Source organism: Hemiscyllium ocellatum, chromosome 26 (genome assembly GCF_020745735.1).
Source record: "Hemiscyllium ocellatum isolate sHemOce1 chromosome 26, sHemOce1.pat.X.cur, whole genome shotgun sequence".
In the NCBI taxonomy this organism is placed as follows: Eukaryota; Metazoa; Chordata; class Chondrichthyes; order Orectolobiformes; family Hemiscylliidae; genus Hemiscyllium; species Hemiscyllium ocellatum.
Window position 1 is genome coordinate 15,563,595 of NC_083426.1, and position 17,371 is coordinate 15,580,965.

General features: G+C 39.5%; 1 protein-coding gene across 1 annotated transcript in view; it reads right to left on the reverse strand.

Annotated features, from left to right (window-relative positions):
• ccnd3 (cyclin D3) overlaps positions 1-15,320 on the reverse strand; it is a 38,796-nt gene extending 23,476 nt beyond the window's left edge. The window contains exons 1-2 of the mRNA XM_060845396.1: positions 14,904-15,320; positions 13,568-13,783 (exon numbers count right to left, since the gene is read on the reverse strand). Of these exons, the coding sequence (XP_060701379.1) occupies positions 13,568-13,783; positions 14,904-15,101 (414 nt within the window). The 5' untranslated portion in view covers positions 15,102-15,320. The remainder of the gene's footprint in view (positions 1-13,567; positions 13,784-14,903) is intronic.
• Positions 15,321-17,371: the final 2,051 nt, after the last annotated feature.

Consider the following 17,371-nt stretch of genomic DNA (forward strand, 5'->3'; position numbering starts at 1 on the left):
TACCACAATAAAAAAGTGAGGCAGTTGACCTTGTTCATTTCTCAAAACGTCTTCACTATTAGCCTGTTTATTCCTTTCTGACAACTTTAGGGAGTTTTCTATATAAATGATGTGACTTGCTGCATTTTCCCCTGCCTCATAAAAATAAGAATGAGATTCCACTTCATTAGCCATGCTATTTTAAATTTTGTTATAGTGAAAGCCTTCCCAAACTTCTGGCTCAATTTGACCATGCAAAATCTCTCAATCTGATCTTATATAACCACTCAACAGGCACTCTTCCACTTATTCTAACTCCCAGGCCATTCCCTGATCTGCTAACTTTCCATTCAAAGACCAATGTGTTTGAAGAAGAAACAGCCATCGCACCTCCCATTGGCACCTTCTCCCATCGCAGTCCAATTAAAATAAACCCAGCTCTCCTACTATGTGTGGCCAATATGATCCATTTGTACATGCTCTGAATTGCTATGTACACTAACTTCAAACTCACTGCTACAATGTGCACTGATTTCAGCCATCATTAAAGAGAGAGATCTGTTTGAGTGATATAGACACGTTAACATCATTAGAAACCAAACGAGGGAAAGAGACAGTGATGCAATGAAGTTGAGAGGGCGTTAGATGTCTAACAGAAGTTCAATAGCTGCATGAAAGTGAGAAACATCAGTAAGGTATGTAGATCAGTTAGCTGATGACTGGTGTGCAATCAAGAATGATATGAACAGCAGGTGAGGTCACCACGCATGTCTTGCCTTCCCAACGTTAGCCCCTTGCCCGAGATGGGGTCACCCTCAGGTTAAGCCACAACAAACAGCCTCATGGAGGGAGAAGCCCTACGATTCTTTGGGGCTATGGTTACTTCACTTATTTTACATAGATCAATAATGTCAAAAATCAGAGGTCCACAAGGGAAAGAGAGGAGGTATTGCAAGACAGGGATGGGGATAAACATAGGATAACAGATTCAGATCCAGAAGGTAAAAAAATTAAAGGGACAGAAGATCAGGGAGACTGACGGATGAAGAGAGACCTCAAAGAACAGCTTTTTCAGAAAGATATTGTGGAAAACAATTGTACAATGGATTAAAGACAAACAAGTAGAGAACGTGAAGTCAGACAATGTTTTAAGATACACAAAGATCAGGGAGTGGCAGCAATAACTGCAAGCAGATCCACATTATTTATATGCAAATTAGTTCCTTGTTAAGGCAAAACATTGGCAGTTCACTCAATGGAACTGGGTGTGGTTCCCACATCGGTACTCCTTCCAAAAGCTAAGATAGCACAGAAGAGACAGAAGTCTACATTGACTCCACTTGACAAAGGCTTGGGCATAAACTCTGGAGGTGGAATCAGTTGTGAACTCTCTCCCAGCACACTTTTATTGATATAGTTACTTCAGGAAAAAGCAAAAATTGCACGGCTACTCTTGCACAGCCCACAGTCGAAAGATTTTTTTCCGGAGCATTTGAGGAATTGCAAAAGGAAATAGGCGCACTGAAAAATGGGGATTTAAACACTGCCCAATTCACGCGATGAAAGGAATGAAGTAGGGCTTATCAACAAATGACATAGCATTGTCTTCAGTGTGTGAATGAAGAGATGTATACTCTAACCTCAACAGGGTGAAGTTACAAAAACCAAATGGAGTTCACTGGACCTGAGCAGATCAACTGTTGAGAGAAGACCTCTCTGATGTTGCAACATCCATAGAAGAATCTGAGGGATGATCCATTCCAAGGTACATTGGAAGAAGAGAGAAAAGGCTTGAGATTTCCCTTTATTGGGTTCATCTACACACAATACTGTGTGCAAATTTTAAATATGTTCTGATGCTTCAACCCTGTAATTCTTGCTTTGATCCTTACCTATCACAAATCAGTCAACTTCTTCAAATCTGTTCTGTTTCGGAACTGCATGTACAAGTTGTTTGTTATTCTGCAACTTGTACTGCCTTTAATTCCCTGATATTGGCAGTTTGCTTTAAATTAATTGATGGGGCCTTGCTGGCAATGACAGACAATTTGTTGCCCCTCTGTAGCTGCCCTTGAGAAGGTGATGATCCACCTGGTACAACAGTTTCACTTACAGAAAATAAGGAAAACTGCTTAGAACTGACCAATACATATGAAACTGCAGCTACACCTTATGCACGTGAATCATAAATGTCCCTCGGTGCACCCAAGGATTCATTTACAGAGTTGCCATTCCATCAGAATGAGCTGCCATACTGGATGCCTGTCAGTGAACTTAAAGTGATAATCCAATGTTAGTGTCCATATAGGATACCCTACACCACAAGCACAGTCTATTTTCACCATTTGCATACCCAGATAAGATTACTGTTTTGTATGTCACTGAGAGTCAGGAAGAAGCCTTGGCTTGTACTATGACCTTGCCTTTACTATCAGCACTATTTGATGTCTCATGGGGGCCACTTGAGTCACAGCAGTGACTCGTGTAGAGCCACATTGCTGGATTGAGTCAGACCACACAGGAATCGAGCACCTGTACTAACAATTAATAGGCAAGGATTTTAATTAAGGCACACATGTGACGAGAACAGTGCTGACATTTCTCATCAATCTGTGGATACAAGACCATTATCCACAAGGACTGCTGGCATCTGCAGACATAACATTTCATGACTGGGATGTAAAAGCTGTATGACTGTGAGGAAAGAAGGCAATGGAGAAAATAATTCACCTGTATTTCATGACTTGCTGTGTTCTGGTTGATACAGATGCCGATAGCCAAGAATTAGAAATGGCACCCATATCAATCATGCAACAAAACAAAAGCTATCGCTGTTTAAAACCCACAGAATTAGAATATATTTGCTGCAAATCTGCAATTATTTTCTACACTAAAGGTCAATAGGATGCAGGTCTGCCGTTGATTATCAAGAATCGCCACTGAAGTCAACAAATTATAAATTTGTTGTTATGGGAACCAGAGGCACAAAAGAGCAGCAACAGTGACACAAAAAAAGCCAAATGGGTTGGTTTCTTCTTGAAATCAAATGGTGAAGGAGTTGAAACAAACAGTATATCAAGGTTCACTCCAATCAGCCAAGAGAATTGTAAAATGATTAAGATGCTAGTGATCATTTGTGTATCATTCGCAAAAGAGTGAATGCTTCATACAAATTCTACTCTATAGCAAAGGGAAATTAACAATAGCTACATTAGGTTTATATTACTGATATCCAAACTATTCAGACTCCAGAAAGTAAAATTAGTCAAACCTTGGTAGCAACTGGACCCAAACAGTTTGTATTTGTACTGCTCTCTTCACATAGAAAGACAACCCAAGATACTTCATTGGAGTGTACTCAGTGGGCTGAATGAGAAACAAGGATCATTAAAGTTGAAAGAACACCAGAACTTCAAGAGTATATGAACGGACCAGCTGACTAGCAATAAATCATTTACTGAACCAGCACTCACATCTCTAAATACTTTGCAGTCAGAATGCATTCTTCATGGTATACTTTCACTTAACTGGGCGGATGGACAAGTCAGGCTTCTGTCAGATCATCCCCACCAAGTGTCTCAAGAACAAATGCAACTTTAGAACATAGAAAACAAGCTATGGTTCAAGGAACTGAAAAACCAGCATTATCCTCCCACTATTAGTCTGTACAGAGCGCGGTGGTTTTCTCAGGCCCTAAATGCACACAAAGCAAGGATCTGGTATTTCTACATTTACCAGAAAACAGATTTCAAATTGCTTGCGAATTGTTTACAATGCTCAACACTAACTGTTATGTCTATTTATATTTTTAAAAAGTGAGAATTCAGTCAGGAAACAAAACTAAGGAGGAAGGACATGTTCTGATATAGAACCTTATCTTGGAAAAAGTGCTGTGGAACTCAGCATGTATCGCAAAGCTCCTGCAGGCTGGATGCTAAAAACATTTTGCCAGCACATGATGACACTCACTAAGTTAACTAAACCTTGCTTTAAGATACAGTTTACACATTATTTGCATGTTCTATTCTTGACAAGCAATAAGTTATTACTAACACCCATTGAAGGTGAGACCATATCATGAGTCCTCCATCCTATTTAAATGACAGAAGCTGCACTTTTTCCTAAAGATATTCCAGAGGTTTTTTTCATCCCCTCTAATTGAGTCTCATCATACTCCTGCTTTGTGAAACTTCCAAACTGGACTATTAGCTTAATTAGCCTGTGAACAAATTTAGTAAATAATGACACTTTTGCAAAACATTCAAGGCTTTAAGTTCCATTCATCCTAAAAATTCACAAATTAGTCTGCAGTTTGATATACATTAAAAATACAAGTTGTGTATTATTTGCACAGTGCTGACATTTCCTAGCGCTTGGGTATCTATTTCCCCTCATTCTCAAATCTATATGATCACCTCCCTTCAATATGCGCCTTCTTGCACAACTGTTTATGATCTGCTGTATCCATCTGTCCCTCCTATGATCTATGAGTACCATCTGTCAGTTTTTTGTGCATCTCACCCATACTGTTAATAGTGCTGTCTATGTCTTTTTTTCCTTCTGTGATCTCTCAGCTTCCACATGCTAAAGTTTCTGCCCTACAACTTGAACTCTCCACACACACTGCACTTCAAGACCGGATTTTAGACAAGCAGTAATGGGTGGGGCATAACCTTCTACAGCTAACTTTGAAGATTGAAGCCAGCTTCTTTAGCTCTTGCCACAATACATACACTCTCAATGACTATTCTTCTAACTAACACCATAACAGACTGTACAGTTACTACTTTTTTTTAAGCTGTTTCTGGGACTTGGTACTTATAAATTGGCTGCTGCTTTTCTTACAAAAGCGACAACACTTCAAAAGCACATTCTTGGCTATTAAGCACTAAGACATCATGAAGCGTGCTGAATGGAATTTGGTTTTTTTCTCACTGCTGACTATTAGAGATTGAACAGGAATGTTTGAAATATCAATGTCTTGTTCGTCCTGAGGCGAGCTTCAATTTGCATAACTCTAGCCCACGCTTTACAAACAATTATTGACTTTGGCCTCAAATCATCACCTACCTCCAAGAGCTTACACAATAAAACCGATAGGTGCTTCTGTTAAACCAAACCAGGATTACTCCGCCTGGCTTAGATTCCCATCCTGCTAAAGCAACAGTAAACAGCAGCTCATCTAAAGCTCTGCTAGCTGGTCCCTATCACACACCAAGTCATCATTTGCCCTCACACTCTTCCCAAGATGCTCAATATTGTGTCGTCTCAAACTTAAAACCCTCTACTATGTAACTCCACCTTCTCTAAACCCTTCTGGATATTTTCCAATCAAGTGATATGTTATGACACACCTCTGGATCAGGTGGGACTTGAACCTGGGCATCCTTGCTCACAGGTAGGGACACTAACACCACATAAGAGACCCTGTGACCTCTTCTGGACCCAAGACCTGTACATCCCCTCACATGTTTGTGATTCACCAATTGCCTTAGTCCCACTTCATGTGAATCCTTCACCTCCATGGAAAGACCTACCCAAACACAGAAGCTTTTGGTCATTCCTTATAACAGCTGCTTCATTGGCTCAGTGTTCTTAAAATTGCTGAATACCACAAAATCTTTCTGTTACATCAATGATACTAACTGACATCTTTCCCCCGCCCCACAACCCCATTACAGATTTTGGGATCTGGAGGAGAGACAAGGTATGCCGCTGAGATGCTGGCAGCTTGGGAAACGAAATTGACACAATTTACAGGCTACTAAAGAGATAGGTACAGTTAAAAAGTTCAGTCTAACCTGAAGAGGCTCAACAGTTTGCTGTTTGATGAGGCAGGCTGGGCAAATCCCAAGCAAAAAGCAAACCATTACACTGGAAGTGGTTTAGAGTTTACATAGCAATACTGCCACTTTTAATTCAACATTTCTTTAGTGAAATAGCTGATAATTCAAATTTTTCCACTAAATTTGCTGATGCGTTTAAGTTGCTTACTATAACTTAAATTTTAAAAAGATTTCAAAATGAGAGACTAAATGCTTACATAGCCAGTTTCTACTGTAAACGTTGATCTATAAAAAAAAATTAAATCCTGAAATTAGACAAAACGTGCAGCATTTTAATATACTAGTTTATTTCCCATGGAGAATGTGCAATTCTTATTTGTCTTTGAACTGCTGTTTCTCAGTTCCCTTTTTTTTTTAAAAAGAGCCCTCCTTCCACATATTTTATTTTTCCTTCATTCAGATGGGTGACATTGCAAGGTGCAATATTACAGGAAGCCAACAACTAAAAGGCTGTCATTGGTCTGAAGGCTGCACGGACATGGGATCCTCAAGCAGCTCCCAATCCTACTTCACTTAGGCTGCTACTGACCTTATTCAACATTATATTTTGAAGCCCACCTTGATGATTGGGACTTGCTTTTTCTGTTCTGCCTTTCTCTGCACATCTTTTACAACCTACACACTTTCTCTTACTTGTCCCCCTTCCTTAGGTTGTGACCTTTAACTCATCTGTACACCTTTCCCAACATCTTCCCACCTGTTTCTTCCCACCTGAACTATCTACCTCACCCATTTACCTTAATATGAAGTCTTGTTCTCCTAGTGAGAGTGAAAGAAAGATCAGATGCCCCAAACAACTTATTTGCCTCCCAATCTACTTGCTTTCAAAGATACTTGAAAGACTTTTCTTTTTAAAAGAAGAGGAACTAAATTGGAAAAGGCAAGAATTGTCTTTGCTCATACCTCAGTTTCACTCCCCAAACCCACATGTAGGTGCTAGAGATCTGAATCAATCATCTGCCAAGGTCTCAATGAATGGCGAAAATGTTGAGCGATGAAATGGCTTCTTCCTGTTTCTACATTTCACAGTTTATACACACTAATAGCATTAAACTTTTCTATTTACCAACAAATTGCAGATGGCTGAATTAGCTGGCTTAAATTTCAACTGGTTGACTGTTCTCACCTTCTCCCACCATCGGTAAATTAAGTAACATCAAAAATTGTGTGTGTCTCCTCTCTCATAAACAGCTCTCATTAGAAAAAACAATTTTCACATCAATGATGGTTTTGAAATTTGTCCTCTAATCTCTCAAAAGAGTTTGAACAGGGAACATTACAAATAAAAAAAAATATTCAATTAACTGAACACTGGAGCATTCGAGATCAAGGCATAATTGAACATCCTTTGGCAACACACTCTGGACAAAACTATTAATTCAAGCCCTGGCTAGTGGGATAGACAAAAACAAAATAAAAGACACAAGACAATTCAATTGATGAGTTTAATCATTTTGTTCCAAAATGTGCGTTGTTAAAAAAAAAATCATCTTTATTTGGGCATTAGAAATTTCAGTTACTGAGTAATGGCAGATGAAGCATTTTTGCAAAGTCTGAGAGAATTTGTGAACTCAAGTGAGCAACTTGCAAGGTGACAGATTAACATGAGTATTTTTTCATCATAAACATGGACATAGAACTGAAAGTGAAGAAACCTAACAAACAAAAAGGTGATTCGGTTGCAAGTGCTTCACACATTATGGGGCCATCATATACACTGACCCACCAGTTATTACTGTCCTAAGTAACAGAGTACTGACCAAGACAATTTTCAAAAAAGGTACACCAATAAAAGTTTGAATAGACGGTACTTGTGTTGGGTGAATCTGGAAAACCATATTGGACGATAAGTCTAAGCTAAAAGCAGGAGAAACTAATTCAATTTCCATTCATGCTCACTTCTACAAACAAAGCCCTCTGTTGAAAGTAAACTATTAATAAATTAGATCGAAAAATAAACAGATTTATAGGCTGCTTTAAAACTCAGGACATACCAAATGCTTTGAAACTAAATCAAGAGCTTTTGAAGTATAGCTAATTTCCATACAACAGTGAGTTAAATGAACAGATTATCTATTTTACAATATTGGAATTACCTGGGGCTCCATGTCTACAAGATTGGTAGACACAGAAACGATCAACATTTTCAAAAGGGGATTGGGTAAGTGGTTGAGATAAACACATGTACAGGTGAGAGAGAAAGAGGAGGAACAGTATTGACCAGGTTGCAAAACAGAGATATGGCATGGATTTAATAGGTGAATGGTCTCCTTCTGCGTTACCATGGCTTTAGAGCTGAGGGACATTTGCTGATAAAAACACCAAGATTATGTCCATGGGGGCCATTATAGACACCTAAATAGCCTTGGTCTGACCCAAAATAATTCCTCAGGACAATGATGAACTCAAGTCTCTGGAATGCACCTTGATCACAAGTGACACTATCATGAGAATGTTTTAATAAATTTGTCACAAGAATTTGATTCTTTACAATAAAATTTTGAGCAGATATTCCGGTGTTCATTAACTTTAAATTTAGATCAGGATTAACCCATAAAACCCATTCCAATCAGAGTTAATTTAAAATTATTCAACTCCACATTACACACTCATAACCCTTTATGTAAATACAAATTATTTCCTCAGATCTAAAAGGAAGAGATAGGACCCAATGATGACATAACTCTAGATGACAGACAGTACCTTTGCTTAACCACAAGATGTCTCTCTCATCATCCAAACCATTTCTGTTCTAGAATCAACCAATAGAGAACGTAAGGCTTAAAAAAAGATCATTTGGATCGACTCGTCCCTGGTGGTGAAGGGCTTTTGCCCAAAATGTTGATTTTCCTGCTCCTCGGATGCTGCCTGACCTGCTGTGCTTTTCCAGCACCACACTCTTGACTCATATCTCCAGCATCTGCAGCACTCATTTTTGCTTGGTCCCTCTGGTGCTTATACTCTGTACATACCTCTCATTACCCATCATCTAATCCAATCAGCACAACTTCACTTCTTTCACGTCAACTTCCCTTAAACCCATTTTTGCTTTTCACTTGAACTACTCACGACAATCAGTTCCTCATTCTAAAAGCTCTCCCAGTAAAGAATTTTTTTTCCTGCACTTTCTAGTGGCCTTTTAATTATGGAAAGGAATCTTGGTTTCTCACAAGCAATAATATCGTCTCCATATGTACCCGATCAAACTCTTTCACATGCTTCAGACTTAATACAAGACAGCACAGGAACAGGCCCTGTGGCCCACCAAACCTGCACCAATCCCTACTCCTTATTTAGGCCTACTACTTATTCCACGGTTGCTGTCCCTTTGTTCACCTCCCGTTCATGTGTCTATCAAGATATACCTTAAACATTGCTAACGTGCATGCTTCCACCATCTCCACTAGTGGTGCGTTCCTGGCACCCACCACCCTCTGTGTGAAACATTTTCCCTACACTTCGCCGCTAAACTTGCCTCCTCTCATTTTGAACCAGTGCCCTCTTGTAGTTGATTGTTCCACCCTGAGAATAAGCGTCTGACTATCCACCCTGCTCTGCCTTTCATAATTTTGTAGACCTCTATCAGCCTCTGTCTTTCCTGGGAAAACAATCCAATGTTATCCAATTTGACCTCATAATTAAAACCCTCAAGACCAGGCAACATCCTGATAAACCTTCACAAAATCCTCTCCAGAACATCCATGTCCTTCTGGTCAGCACTGCACACACTATTCCAAATGTGGCCTAACTAATGCCAGTACTCATCTAAGTATTTCTTAAATGTCTTAAGGGTTGTTACCCCTCTTTTGATGATAATGTCCTCTCTTCCAAGGAAACATTTTCAATCTATGCCCCTCAGAAAAGTTTCTCCTCATCTATTCTGTCCATGGCCCTCAGAATGGTGGACGCCTCAATCAGGTTAATCCTCAGCTGTCTCTGCTCTCAGGAAAACAACCCCAGTCTATTTAATCTCTCTTCATAGGTGAATCACCACAGCCCAGGGAATATTCTGGTGTATTCCCCCCTCAACCTCTCTTGGGCAATCACATCCTTAGCCACATGTATGACACGAACCACAGTTGGAGTACTGTGCGCAGTTTTGGGCCCCATGTCTCAGGAAGGATATACTGGCCCTGGAGTGTGTTCAGAGGAGGTTCATGAGAATGGTCCCAGGAACATGAGGAACGTTTGAGGAGTCTGCGTGTATACTCAATGCAGTTTAGAAAGATGACAGGAAATCTAAATGAAACATACAGAATACTGAATGGCCTGGACAGAGTAGATGTTGGGAAGATGTTTCCATTGGTAGGAGAGACTAGGACCTGAGGGCACAGTCTTAGAGTAAAGGGAAGGCTCTTTTGAACGGAGATAAGGAGAAACTTCTTCAGCCAGAGAGTGGGGAATCTATGGAATTCATTGCCACAGAAGGCTGTGGAGGCCTGGTCAGTATATTTAAGACCAAGATAGATAAGTTCTTAATTGTCAGTGGATCAAGGGTTATGGGGAGAAAGTAGGTTCAGCCATGATTGAATCTGCTCTGCCATTCAATGGGCTAAATGGCCTAATTTCTGCTCCTGTGTTTTATGGTCTTATGGTAACAGAGATCTTTTGGCCCAATGAGGTTATGCCAGCTCTGCACAGACTGTAAATAAAAAGCAGTCCCACTCCCCCACTCGATCCCTTAGGATCGTTCGATTCCCTTTTTGAAATCATTGATAATCTCCATTTTCACTCCCACTGAGAACAGTGAGTTCCACATCATTACACCTCCTTGCATCCTCACATTCTGCATGCACCCCTTGGCCAAGATCTTATATCTCTGCCCCCTAACCCTTGTGACATCAGAAAATGCGAACAATCTTCGCTTATCTAACTCTAGAGAGGTCTGTCCGTCATAACAACAACACTAGGGAGGGAATTCCAGACAGAAGGGTATACAGGGTGAAAAACACAGCTGCCAATTAAAATTAATTAAAATTGGGAATATATGAGAGGCAATAATTCAAGGGACTTCTGGGAGGTCACCCTCCCCAGCCATCTCTCTTCTTCAGAAAAAGCCCAACTCTGTAAATGCCTCGTCATAGGAGTAGTCTCTCACTTCTGATGACCCATTATATATTTTTTTTTTGCACGTTGACCAGTGCCTTGAATAGCTTTTACACATTATGGAGACAAGCACTTTAAAATTACCCAATATAAATTCAAAAGGACTAGATAAACACTAAAATGCAACCAAATGAGAGATCATACCTCCAGTTTATTACACACAGTTCTTCAGAATTTGCTCAGTCATTGAAGAAACTACTTCCTCAAAAAGGAAGAGAAAAAAAAATCAGTTGTGAGTAAGGCAGTAAGGCTTGCACACCCTTCAGCAGCTGTTTGCAAAGCATTATTGGCAAGTGTCTAGGAAGACAGTACTGTTCTGGGTCCCAAGTGAACTGAAGAAAAGATACAAAGAGGAAACAAAATTGGATCATTCCCATTCATGCAGCCAGAGATGAGAATGTGGACTTCAAATCTCCCAAAGTGATCCTATGATTGGAAATAATTCAAACCAGCATCCTGAGGAAAGCAAAGTTACTGATGAGTGGGAATGGAAATTGAGGCCACGATTCCCAACCAAGGTGCTGTGGACTAATGCTTCAGCCATTCTCTGTGGATGGGAAATGGGCAAGGTGATGCAAATATTTCCACTCACCATGAAGAAACTGATGCTTCTTTCTCAAGCAGAGAAATGTCAAGAGAATAGCTTGTCCCGTGAATTTACCAATCCAAAGTTAACTCCTGTTATAGTGAGCAGTAACGTGGATAACAGAACGGGTTGCTCTCACAACCAAAACCCACTCCCAGTGGATGGTGAACAGAAATGGAAAAACTAAATGATTTTCTCCCACACATTAAAGGCAAGCAGTCAAATAAGCTCAACTTATTCCATGTCACTTAACATGCCATCTAGTGACAGTAACAGCCTGACCTATATTTTGGTTATTCTTACATTCCAGAGACGCAGCATCTAAGAGAATTAGAATTACAACGCAGAGGGGGAGGTCATTCAGCCCATCGAGGCAGTGTTGGTTCTTCTGAACAGCAATTCAGTTAATTCCACGTCCTCACTCTTTTCCTGTATCCCTTTAACATGTCTCCTTTAGGTATTATCTAATTACTTTCAAAGTCTACAAATGACTTGGTTTCCACCACCCTCAGCAGTGAATTCCATACCTTAGCTCCAGAACTAGCTGAAAATGTTTAGACTCATATCATCTCGGTTCCTTTTGCCAATGACTTCACATTTTTATTTTGCTTTCACACGGTAGTCGGGTAAAATGGTTGCAGGATATTAGGAGCAGTGAATGGAAACAGATAAAAAGGACCACAGTTTGCAACCTCCATTCCAATTTGACAATGTGTAGACTTTTGATAGGAGGCAAGGAAAGAATCTGCCATGTAAATGGCCACATAACTAAACAGCACTTATCTCTAACACAGGATCCAGCACCGTATCTTGGCCAAGTTCTGTATTAACACTTAAAGTTCTGCATGCATGCAGCTAACTGCAATCATGCAGTTTGGCAATTTATATTTGGCAATTGCAAGGGTCGAAGAAACAGAATTTTACATTTCACGGAATTAGGAGGTCCACCAGCTGACATCTGTTTTAGCATCCAACAGTGCACATTTCTTCCTGGTTTCTAATTCTAAGTTAGAACTGCTGGTGCGAGAAGCAATGGGGGTAAAAACTTATTGAAGCATTAAGATGAACTGTGCCAATGCAAGATGACTGAGAATGACCTGTAGACTATCAGAGGAATAGCTATGGTGTGAAGGCAACACGAAAAAAGACTCTAAAGGGAACCCAAAAGAAAATTGGTAACAACCTTCCACCACTGCAGGATGCAAGATGAGGAAACTTTATCTGTGTGGTCCTGCTGACCCAGTTACCATAGTAGTGCACTGTACACAGCCAGATGCAGCAGACTACCAACCACAACCATCTCTGAAGAATCACACAGGTGTCCGGTGTAGCCTGGCGACTTAACAGCGTGCCACCCCATGAATTCTTTTCAAAATATAAATTTGCAAGCCTCAGATGCCCCAGAAAAGAATTACAGCATTTTGTACATTTGCCAGTAAGAACCTAAACTAAAACGGACTCCCTCCAAATGCAGATTTGTCGGCACGTAAACTTTGATCAGCTCAAAGTTGACAACCCTGGACATAACTTAAACAATTTTCATCCTTATGACAATAAATTGTTACACATTATAAAATAGTTATAAAATACAGTCCAAACTCCCATGCAAATACTACAGCCTCTGCTGCTATGTTTGCATTGACAACATCTCACCAAAGGACAAACTGGAAAGAATTACTAATTGTAAAATTAGTATCACTGTACTTTATTTGATGGCACCTCGGTACAAGTAGGGTGGCAAATTTGCACCAGAGGGCGCCAGACGCTTAGTCATAAGTGTCAGTCTGGGTTGAATTCTGATCAATAACTACAGACACTACCAGCACATAAGCTCAATTAATGGGAGGTCGGAAGCTTTCTACCTTGGATATAAAGTTTACTGCGCACCTGAGTATAAAGTATTGTTTTTTAAAAATTAAAATGTGAAACAGAATTACAAAATAATATTTTCTTTAACTTTGTCGTTCTCAGAAAGGCTCTGTAATAGATTTGGGGGAAAAAAAAGCACAAAACAAGACGTGTCAAATTGTTGAAATATTGGTGAATTTACCAGGAGGTCTTCTGGAGTGATTGAATTGTCAGTGTAAATGCAGAGTTTCTCAGCTGTCAGGGGGATCGTCTCTTTCAGTTTTGATGCTAAGAACATGCAGACTGCCCCTAGCAGCTGGAGGTGACATTTTCGAGTGGGAACCGAAGATAAAAATCTATCCAGATAATTCATAGCCAACAGAAAGACTTCCTCTTCGCATTTTTGCTCTTCGCACACCTAGAATGGGGCAAAAAAACGGCGAAAAGTAGGGGAGATCAGCCCAAGTATCTATTCGATCACAAAAGACAAAATCGTTACAATCGCACGCATTTTCTCCAAGCATTACAAACTTTAGCCGATAGCCCCAGCAATTTGAAAAACAAGTCAAAAACACTACCCTTTCCCGACCTTTCCCACATGCCAAGCTATCTGCTCAAAATTCGCTTTTTACAAGATTTAACAATCCTGGGCGACAGCCTCCTTCTGCCCCCGACGACTGCGGATTTTCTAAAATATTAAAATTAAATTAAATAAAAAATATCGCGTGGCTGCCAGCAGAGTTACCTTTTGTTCGCAGTAAAGTTTCAAAAAATCGGGAAAATTAGACAGTTGCTCCGCCAGCGATAATTTTTACATGTAAATAAACAAGAAATCCTGAAGTTTAATTGGGGTCAGGAGCTGACAACAAACTCTTTTGCTGGACGGAGGAAATTTAAGGTACAATGCAAGAATTTTGGGTGGTCTAACTCGCTCTCTGCACCAACCATTAAGAGTCCAGGAGTTAAGATCCAGCGGACTCAGTGCAAAGGACAACTTGTGAGACGGAGAATAAAAAATGCAACATCTTAAAACACCCATTAATAACCCTGCAGTTACTGACTCTCTTATTAATAAAGCCAAAGCGACTTTTGATGAGCCCAATAGAGAAACGCAAGAAAAAGTTTTTTTTGAAGTCGAGTCAACATGGCGACACTATGTTGTTTATCAGCCATCATCAGCTCTTTATAAATTTTGCGAGAAAAAATATTTTTAAAAATATCAGCACAATTTTGCATTCGATTCCAAGAAGTTCTCTGCAATTGGGGGGAAGAGAAAGAAAGCTTGTTAAACTTGCACGCACTTCATACAAAAGCGACGCCTTTTTTTTTCCAATATGCTTTTCAGAGGCAACATTATAAATAACTTATTCTGAAAAAAATTATAAAAAGATTAAAATTAAGTAGGTGACACCGACACAGATTCCCAGCCCAAATACTTTTGCAAAAGCTCTTGAGACAGGCAGGCATGAATAATACTGCATCTTGAAGAGTGCTCGCCTTTTCTCTTTTCCTCTAAAAAAAAATTTCTTTTTTTTTACCTCTAGCATCCAAAATGCAACCATTTTTCTCATGTAGGGTTCGATTTCTTTCTGGACACATTTGAAATAAGAAGTCCTGGGGATGTATCTGTCCTCAGTGTGCAGCAGGTTTTGCAGGACTCGATGGTCAGCGAGGAGGGTAGGGTCCGGGAAGGCTCGCTGAATTCTAGGGGCATTTTCCATGCACAGGAGCTCCATGTCTGTCTATATGTGTGTATGTGTGTGTTGCTGATATGACTGTGCTGGCGAATGAGCTCCGTCTGCCTCTGGATGCACTGGGGCTCCCTCTGTATGCGACAAGAACCAGAGTCAGAGAGAGAGAGAGAGGAACCCAAGCACGCCTGCGCGGGACCCTGTCGACTTGATTGATACTCCGGCTGTGTATCCAGCGCGCAGCCGTCACCGGAGCAACCCCGACGTTCCATCGCGCGGCTCCCACCCAGCATTCCCCACCCTCGCCCCGCCCCTCACTGACATCACAATCGCCGTCCCGCCGCCGCCGGCCAATGAGCGCGACGCTGACGTCACCGCTATTCGATACCCCGCGCACGTGCCCTGGGAGGATGGGGGAGGCGAGGAGAGGTGTGTTGGCATGTGGTCCATTCACACCGTCTTAGGCTCGATGAGAGTGGTCGCCCCCCACCCTCCCCCTTCTTGCTTCAGCCAGGTAGTTGTGTACTGGGACATAATGTTCATCATTTCCCCGGCAAGTTTACCTCTGAAATACAACCTCCATTTATTTCTTGGGTATTGCTGGTGTTTGCTTTTCTTTGCAAATGAAATGGCTCTGAAGAGCAACCAAGGAAAGGTGATAAATGCAGGCCCAGTCAGTAATGCTCACATATCATAAAAGTATTAAAAAAGGGAACACCCAAAAAACTGACAAAAGACACATTTGGTCCAACTTATTAAGTTTGCTTTAGAATCGAAGTGCAGTATGACCCAAATAAAAGATCTTGTTCATTTCCAAGTATTACTTTTAATTTGGTAATTTATTTTTCCCTTTGTAAGGGTGTGACATTTTGAGGTGCAGTAGGACCTGAATGCTCATTTCCAAGTGATTCTGCTTTTTAAAAATCACACATTTTCCTCTCTAAATGTGTAATATCATCAATTGTTTCAATGGTGCACAGAGTGGGTGGTAGGGGTTATTACTCAATCCATGCTGTCGTTTATGAAAAGTGCAAATTGCATTTTTTTCTTGCAGTTGCTACTTTGGTAAAACTGAATACATTCATTTTGTATAGTTAGAGAAATGATGAACCCCGTTTGCTATTACTGTGCAGACTGAGAGTTAATTATTTTGGGGGGAATTCCTATATGCTTACAAATGTTCAAATATAGTTAAACAAACATCATGTGTAATTCTAAGAAAATGTATACTGAATAAAGTAAACCACATTCTTATAAAGTTTGACTGGTCTTGGTGAAGACAGCTCAGAAAAATTCTGCTTCTATTCATTTAGTGTCTGCACTTATGGGTTGAAGGTACAGAACATAAATTTCACACATATTTAATGTATTTAAGTATTTGACACTGTTGCAAACATCAGGAGAAAGGTCCAGTCACCACAATAATAAGCACAAAACATATTGATTTTAATAGATTGTATTGCAGTACAACAATGCTTAAAGGTGTCATTTATTTGTGGGAAATGCAAGCATGTAAGTTTACACAGAATTTTCTACAGTTTTATTGTAAAATAAATAATTCCTCTTCAAGAGGAGTTTGCATTTTTGTTTCTACTAGAAGTTTATGGATGTTAAAATGCTCCTTTTAATACTTTCTTATTTATAATGGAGAAGATATTCTTTGTATAAATCCTTAAATTATGCATTCAAATTATAATGTACAGAAAACAAATATTTTTAAAATATACATATTTGTTTTGTTTGATTTTGATATTTTCGATTTGTTTGATGTGAAATATCAAAATAAATAAGCAATTTGAAATTAAATTGGAATTAACATAGTTGATTTCTATTATTAACCTGGTGTGTTTCTATTGTTCTTTGTCAAATTTTTTTTATGTTATGATTCTAAAATAAAGTATTGCATTTTTGTGAAAATTTGGATTTATTTTAAAGCTGATTTTGATCAATCTTATCTTTCAACAATTAAACATTTGGTAAAATTTGAATTCTATGTTGCTATCAGACAATATAAAATGAAGGATAATGAAGCCAAAATATTATTTCTTGCCTAAGCTATCAAAGAATGTGCCATGGTAGATGCTGAACATCTGATTTGTCTTACTGATGTCAAAAAGTTGATGGAATTCTTTTTATGGGATTAAAGAAAATAGAAAGACTTAAATCTACACATCTATTTCAAAGATTCAACCATTATTAAAAACAATAACAATTACTAATATATTTTTGTTATGTATGATTCTTAAATGTTTTTATTGAAATAGAATGTGATAAATAGTATTTTTATAATAAAGAACTTGAGTATTGCTGAAAAA